Source organism: Portunus trituberculatus, chromosome 8 (genome assembly GCF_017591435.1).
Source record: "Portunus trituberculatus isolate SZX2019 chromosome 8, ASM1759143v1, whole genome shotgun sequence".
In the NCBI taxonomy this organism is placed as follows: domain Eukaryota; kingdom Metazoa; phylum Arthropoda; class Malacostraca; order Decapoda; family Portunidae; genus Portunus; species Portunus trituberculatus.
In genome coordinates this window covers 6,192,501-6,200,000 of record NC_059262.1, presented here as the reverse complement: position 1 = coordinate 6,200,000, position 7,500 = coordinate 6,192,501, and the positions used below count along the sequence as shown (strand labels likewise).

General features: G+C 43.7%; 1 protein-coding gene across 1 annotated transcript in view; it reads left to right on the top strand.

The window, feature by feature from the left end:
• The window catches only part of LOC123500068 (probable maltase-glucoamylase 2), a 25,357-nt gene extending 18,338 nt beyond the window's left edge, over positions 1-7,019 (top strand). The window contains 10 exon segments of the mRNA XM_045248711.1: positions 1-59; positions 570-689; positions 995-1,118; positions 1,869-1,998; positions 2,670-2,803; positions 2,993-3,150; positions 3,539-3,681; positions 4,231-4,372; positions 4,803-5,066; positions 6,268-7,019. The exon segment at positions 1-59 is cut by the window's left edge and continues 76 nt beyond it. Coding sequence (XP_045104646.1) covers positions 1-59; positions 570-689; positions 995-1,118; positions 1,869-1,998; positions 2,670-2,803; positions 2,993-3,150; positions 3,539-3,681; positions 4,231-4,372; positions 4,803-5,066; positions 6,268-6,519 — 1,526 coding nt within the window. The 3' untranslated portion in view covers positions 6,520-7,019.
• Positions 7,020-7,500: the final 481 nt, after the last annotated feature.

Sequence of the window (7,500 nt, the reverse complement as noted above, 5' to 3'; positions counted from 1 at the left end):
ACCAGTCGGTGATCCAAGACAACAATGATGGTGCACTGGGATCTGTAATGCTTGGATATGTGAGTTTCATAGGAGCAAACATATGTCTCCTTTTAACCCTTCAGTACCATGATGCGTTTTTATATTTATTCTGGTATTTGGTGATTTTATACAGCTTCAGAAACTCTTGTGGAGATTGAAATAGTGTGTGTGTGTGTGTGTGAAGACTGGCCATTAATCCTCTGACCTTCATAGACCCTTCCTAATGTCAATAAAATGGTCTAATCGTACACAAAACTCACATTCACTCTGGTAACTATTTGGTGATTTTATACAGCTTCAAAAACTCATGTGGGGATTGAAATAGTGAAGACTCTGGTCATTAATCCTCTGACCTCCATAGACCCTTCCTAACATCAATGAAACCATCTAATCACACACAAAACTCATGATAATAATGCGTCCCAGTAACTAAGTCAAAAATATATCGAGAAAACATTTCCCTCATGCTTTTTGATAGAGTACGTGATGAATTCCATAATTTTGAGACAGTTTAGCGAGTCAGTCTATAATATTGGCATCCTGCGCAGGTGTGGCCAGAGAACAAGACAGCCTTCCCAAACTTCTTCAGTGCTGCAGCTAAGAAATGGTGGACTGAAGAAATTAAGACCTTTTACGCTGATAAAATCAAATTTGACGGCCTTTGGATTGTAAGTGTTACCTGTCACAATGTTAAGTGTTCTGATGTGGTAAGGCTGTGGTCCACAACACTAGGAAGAAAGACTGTGTTGCATGTGACTGGTTCTGGTTGTGCATTTTCTGACTGTTCAAGACGCGAATGAATTGGCCAACTTTAAGAGAGAGAGAGAGTGAGAGTGAAGTAGGAAAAAGATAAATATCAATAAAAGAAGAAATTGATGTACTAGTTTAATCTTCTGACTTCAAGAGAGAGAGAGAGAGAGAGGTTGGAAGTAGAAAAGAACAAAATCTCAATAAATCTTGTGACTGTGTGCAGGACATGAATGAACCAGCCAACTTTGGGACCAACGAGGGGCAGCCGTGGAACTGGCCAGAAGGAAGGCCGCCCTGGAGCCTGGCCTGCCCCAACACCATCTGGGATAACCCGCCCTATGTCACAAGTAAGGCACACACACACACACACACACACACACACACACACACACACACACACACACACACACACACACACACACACACACACACACACACACACACACACATAGTAACGGTTATGACACATACATGGGTTAGTTGGTGCACATAGCGGATGTACGTACACATATAGTACATACACACACACACACTGGTTTGCCTCTGCTCTCTGCCTATCCCAGCATCACTAAAGTTTTTCAGAAATGCTTTGCTCTCTCACCACGGCTCTTTTCCAAGGCCACAGAGATGACTAGCGGGGTTTTCAAGAATGTTTCTCCAGTTAGTAATGCAGAAATCTTGTCACTCTGCCTCTAGAACTGTAAAAACATCCTAAAATACTTTACTGTTTCTCAATGACTATTTTCCAAGGCCATAGAGGTGATTACAAGGTTTTCAAGAATGTTTCTCCAGTTAATAGTGCAGAAATCTTGTCACTCTGCCTCTAGAACTGTAAAAACACCTTAAAAATTGCTTTGTTCTCTCTCCACGACTATTTTCCAAGGCACAGAGATGACTAGCAAGGTTTTCAAAAGTGTTTCTTCAGTTAATAATGTAAAAATCATGTCACTCTGCCTCTAGAACTGTAAAAAATCCTTAAGAAAATGTGTAAACTTAAATAAAGCCTTTTGAGAGAGTGGAGATGAAGCAGAGAAGTGTTTGAAAATGAACTTAAGTCTCATGTTACTCTGGCCATGACCACCTGTGTGCTTTGTCAGAGGCAGCGATGGCCGGCCCCACACACACCATGGCGGACAAGACACTGTGCCTGGCTGCGAGTGAGGCGCCGTACAGACACTATGACGTCCACAGTCTGTATGGTTGGGCCCAGACTGAACCAACACTGAGGTGAGGGCAGAGATAGCCTGAGGTGTGTTGAGTGACATGTTACTGAGTGAATGAAGGAAGGGTGTGTGAGGCTGTGGAAGATTTACACCAACTTGTGTAGAAACCATCATTGACTTGCAAGATAGTACAGACAAAGACACACAGAGGTTTATTTACGCAAGTATTTCTGAGTGTGAGGCTGTGGAAGTGTGTGTGAGGCTGTGGAAGAGTGTGTGAGGCTGTGGAAGGGTGTGTGAGGCTGTGGGAGTGTATGTGAGGCTGTGGAAGGGTGTGTGAGGCTGTGGAAGGGTATGTGAGGCTGTGGAAGAGTGTGTGTGAGGCTGTGGAAGGGTGTGTGAGGCTGTGGAAGAGTGTGTGAGGCTGTGGGAGTGTGTGAGGCTGTGGAAGAGTGTGTGTGAGGCTGTGGAAGGGTGTGTGAGGCTGTGGGAGTGTGTGGCTGTGGAAGAGTGTGTGTGAGGCTGTGGAAGGGTGTCTGTGGAAGAGTGTGTGAGGCTGTGGGAGTGTGTGTGTGAGGCTGTGGAAGGGTGTGTGAGGCTGTGAAAGTCTCTCTCTCTCTCTCTCTCTCTCTCTCTCTCTCTCTCTCTCTCTCTCTCTCTCTCTCTCTCTCTCTCTCTCTCTCTCTCTCTCTCTCTCTCTCTCTCTCTCAAAACCTGACCCTCTCTTCCCCCCAGGGCAGTGCAGCAGGTGACTGGCCGGCGAGGGTTGGTTCTGACTCGGTCCACCTTCCCCGGCAGTGGACAGTGGGCTGGTCATTGGCTGGGTGACAACCGCTCCAACTGGACAGACATGGCTCACTCCCTCATTGGTAATACTGCACACACATTAGACACCTCCTGCATCTACTTATCTATCTGTTTATTGTCTTATCTATCTATGACATGGTTCACTCCCTCATTGGTAATACTGCACACACATTAAACACCTCCTGCATCTATTTTATCTATCTGTTTATCTATCATGAGTGTGTGAGAGCCTCCTGTATTTCTTCCGCCAGGCATGATGGAGTTCAGCCTATTTGGAATTCCGTACATTGGTGCCGACATCTGTGGTTTCTTTGAGGAGGCGGAGGAGGAGATGTGTGAGCGGTGGATGGAGGTTGGTGCCTTCTACCCCTTCAGCCGGAACCACAATGCCAAGGGAACCAGAGACCAGGTAAGTTGACACTGTACTGTTGGCAGGCCTGGTGAATGTTTAACTTCCAGCTTCTGTGTGTGTGAGGAAGAAGGTGTCAGTGTTAGTTCCTTTAGTACTGATGCATTTTCATATTCTGGTGACTATTTGGTGATTTTATACAGCTTCAGAAACTCATGTGGGGAATTAAAACAGTGACCTCCATAGACCCTTCCTAAAGCAAGTAAAATCGTCTAATCACACAAAAATCATAGTAAAAAATGCATCTCAGTACTGAAGGTGTAGGTCTATGGAGGCTAGAAGATTAATAGCCAGAGTCTTCACTATTTTAATTGCCACATGAGTTTCTGAAGCTGTATAAGATATGATTGATGAAAAATGACATGCAAAAGTAATTCTATTTTCTCAGGATCCAGGTGTTTGGGGGGAGAGTGTGGCCAGATCTTCACGGAGAGCCTTAGAGATCAGGTACCGCTTGCTACCATACCTGTACACCCTGTTCTTCGAGGCACACACCCGCGGCACCACTGTGGTACGGCCACTGCTGCATGAGTGAGTGTCGGACCTGGCGGTGGCTGGTGTTTGGGACATAAGGTGGACCAAAATACTGGCCTTTGTGGTGGTCAGGCCCAGAGTTGTACCATGGTGGCCCAGACTAGTGGACCATTTCCTGACTGTCTCCTGTTTAGAAATATATCTGAAGCAGAACAATAAGGCAGGGCAGTGTGACCTATTTTGACCTGGTGCAGTGAATGGCAAGACAGTATGACCTCTTTGACATGGTGCAGTGTATGGCAGGGAAGTATGACCTATTTTGACTTGGTGCAGTGTAAGACAGGGCAGTATTAGCTATTTATGACTAGGTGCAGTGTAAGAGCAGGACAGTGGTGTGGTGCTGTGGTGTTGTGGTTGTGTATGTAGAGTGGTGTTGTATTGGTGTGATGGTGGCTGTGAAGTGCTGTAGAGTAATGGTGTGGTGTGAAAAGGTGGTGTACTGGTGTTGTGTTGGCTGTGGTAGTGATGTGGTGGTGGCTGTGGACAGTGATGTGGTGGTGGCCATGGAGTGGTGCTGTGAAATATTTGCGATCTGGTTCCTCTTAGATTCCCCAGCGACCGTCGGACTCTGGGTGTGGATGACCAGTTCCTGTGGGGTCCTGCATTTATGATCTCCCCTGTCCTGACCCCGGCCACCACACAGCGATGGGTCTACTTCCCCCAGGACGCTTGGTATGACTACTATTTGGTGAGTTTGTCAATTTATTTATTTATTATTATTTTGTATTTATTTATTTATTTATTTATTTTGCAAGAGAAGAAATTGGCTTTTTTTTTTTTATTATTTTTCTAGTTTGGAATTTGTAAGAGGGGAAGTTTCTCTCTCTCTCTCTCTCTCTCTCTCTCTCTCTCTCTCTCTCTCTCTCTCTCTCTCTCTCTCTCTCTCTCTCTCTCTCTCTCTCTCTCTCTGGTGGTGTTGTTGTCATTGGTGTTGTTGTATTTGCTGGTGTTGTGTTTGGTGGTGGTGGTGCTGTCATTGTAATTGCTGTTTTTGTTGGTGTTGTCATTGTTGTTGTGTTTGGTGGTGTTGTTGTCATTGTTATTGCTGTGTTTGCTGGTGTTGTCGCTGTGTTTGGTGTGTTTAATTTAGTCTCCTACCTCTCATCATACACTTTTAGGGCACACCAGTACAGTTCCCTGGTGAAGCAGTAACCGTTCCTGCCCCAAGAGACACCATTCCCTTGCACATCCGGGGCGGCCACATCCTACCCACACAGCAGCCGGCACGGAACACAGCCACAGCTCGCCGTCTGCCCATGGGACTCATTGTGGCCATAGGGAGAGACCGCCGGGCCACTGGTAGGCTGTTTTGGGATGATGGGGAGAGTATCAACACTGTGGCTTTGAAGAGATACTCACTGGTTGAGTTCTCTTTCGTTCAGGTATGTTGAGGAACTTGTGGTGGTGTGCAGTGCTGTATTTGGTCCCTTAACCCCTTCAGTATCATGACGTGTTTCCATATTCTTTCTTACTGTTTTGTGATTTCATGCAGCTTCAGAAACTCATGTGCAGGGTTAGAATTGTAAAGACTGTGGTCATTAATCTTCTGACCTCCATAGACACTTCCTAATGTCAATACAATGGTCTAATCGTACACAAAACTTGCATTTCCATATTCTTTCTTACTGTTTGGTGATTTTATGCAGCTTCAGAAACTCATGTGGTGATTGAAATAGTGAAAACGGTTGTCATTATTCATCTGACCTCCATAGACCCTTCCTAATGTCAATAAAATGGTTTAATGGTACACAAATCTCAAAGTAAAAAATGTGTCCCAGTACTGAAGGGGTTAAGTGGTTAGTGTGTAAGGCAAGAGGTGATTATTTGCTTCATGTCACTTATATTGATGACAGCAGACAGTGAATAATGCAGTGTGTTTCTGGAGGCCTCAAGTGTTGCCTTACTGTGTGTACTGTAGTCTGTCTTCTCTAAAATGCCTCCTGGACTTAAAACATTGTAGCTTATTGATAACATAATTGATTTGATGTGAATAATACTTGTTTTCTGATGATCAATGCAATTACAAAGACAGTTTATGGTTTTCTGTAGTTTATTGATAATGTCGTTGATTTGAAGTGAATAATGCTTGTTTTCTGCTGATCCCTGCACTTACAAGGACAGCTTACGGGTTTCCTCATGTAACAACTACGCATTCCTAGGACACCATTTAAACAGAGAACCGGGAGGCACTTTAGAGTAGACACACTGTACACAGGTAACTCTTGATTTACGCGTGTTTGATTTTTGCGTTTTTGTTAATATGCGACGGGAAAAATATAATTAATTGAATTTGCGTGATTGGTTTGCTTATACACGATTTGGACCACATCCCACATCCCCCCTATTATCTATTGTTTCTTATGAGAATTACAGACATACAAGACATACATACATACAAGACAAACACAATATTACATCACCACCACCACCACCACTAACCCTCAGGAAAAAATACATGCAAAAAGAAAATAGATAAATAAACATTAATAACACCACGAATTTTGAAGTGTGCGATGCCTCTTGAACGCATCTATCAAGTAAATTGAGAGTTATCTGTATCTTGTGCTATGGTTTCCCCTGCAGCACACTCTGACAGCAGTGGTGGAGGCCAACAGTAATGAGGACTTGAAGGGGCTAACTCTGGCCCACCTGGAGTTCCTGGGTGTGGAGCGGCCGCCCTCTGCTGTGGTGTATCGTGGCGCCAAGGTACCAGACTCACAGTTCACCTATGAGGCTGCTAACCTGAAACTCTCTGTCAACATTACTCACCAACTTAATCTGGACTTTGCACTGGAGTTGAGGGACATCTGGCACTATGAGGTCACCATGGATTAAGTGACTGGTGACTGGTGACTGTAGGGGGAATATCAAGTAAGTGAGACTGTTGCGTATCACTTCATATGTACTTCCCAACTGGTGTCATTTGTCCAGTATGCCACAGATCTCTTGGCTATAGTCACTGCCCATGTTACACTACTACTACTACTACTACTACTACTACTACCACCACCACAACTACTGATAATACTAATAATGATAATAATAACAGTAATAATAATATCTCTGTGGCAATATGACAACATGACCAGTTACTTAAGTCTTGATAAACAATATTTCACGACTGTGTGTTTTGTTCCCCCCTTCATCTCAATCTCCTTGTGAGTCAACAGTGTTTCATGATATTCTATAGTTGTGTTGTGTTCTGTAGTGTTCCTCCTGCTAACCCCTTCCGTACCATGATGCATTTCTGTATTCATTCTGGTGACCATTTGGTGATTTTATACAGCTTCAGAAACTCATGTGGGGGATTAAAACAGTGAAGACTCTGGCTATTAATCCTCTGACCTCCATAGACCCTTCCTAATGTCATTGAAATGGTCTAATTGTACACAAATCTCATGGTAAAAAATACATCCCAGTACTAAAGGAGTTAATTCTGCTTACTATTCAATGATTTTATACAGCTTCAGAAACTCATATGGGGGATTAAAACAGTGAAGATACTGGCCATTAATCCCATTCCTAATGTAAGTAAAAATGTCCAGTCGTACCCAAAACTCATGGTAAAGAATGCGTTCCAGTACTGAAGGGGTTAGGAAACCTTGTTAAAAGGAGGCAGAAGAAGGAAGAGGAGGAGAAAGAGGAAGAGTAGGAAGGGGAGGAAGAGAAAAAGAAACAAAAAATGGTGTTGACTATTTATTCATTATTTATTTTGTCACCTTATTTTATTTCTTGTGTCATCATATCTCCTCTATTTATCCATTATTTATTTACTCACTTTATTTGGTCTGTTTACCTCTTCCCTTTTCTTCTTTC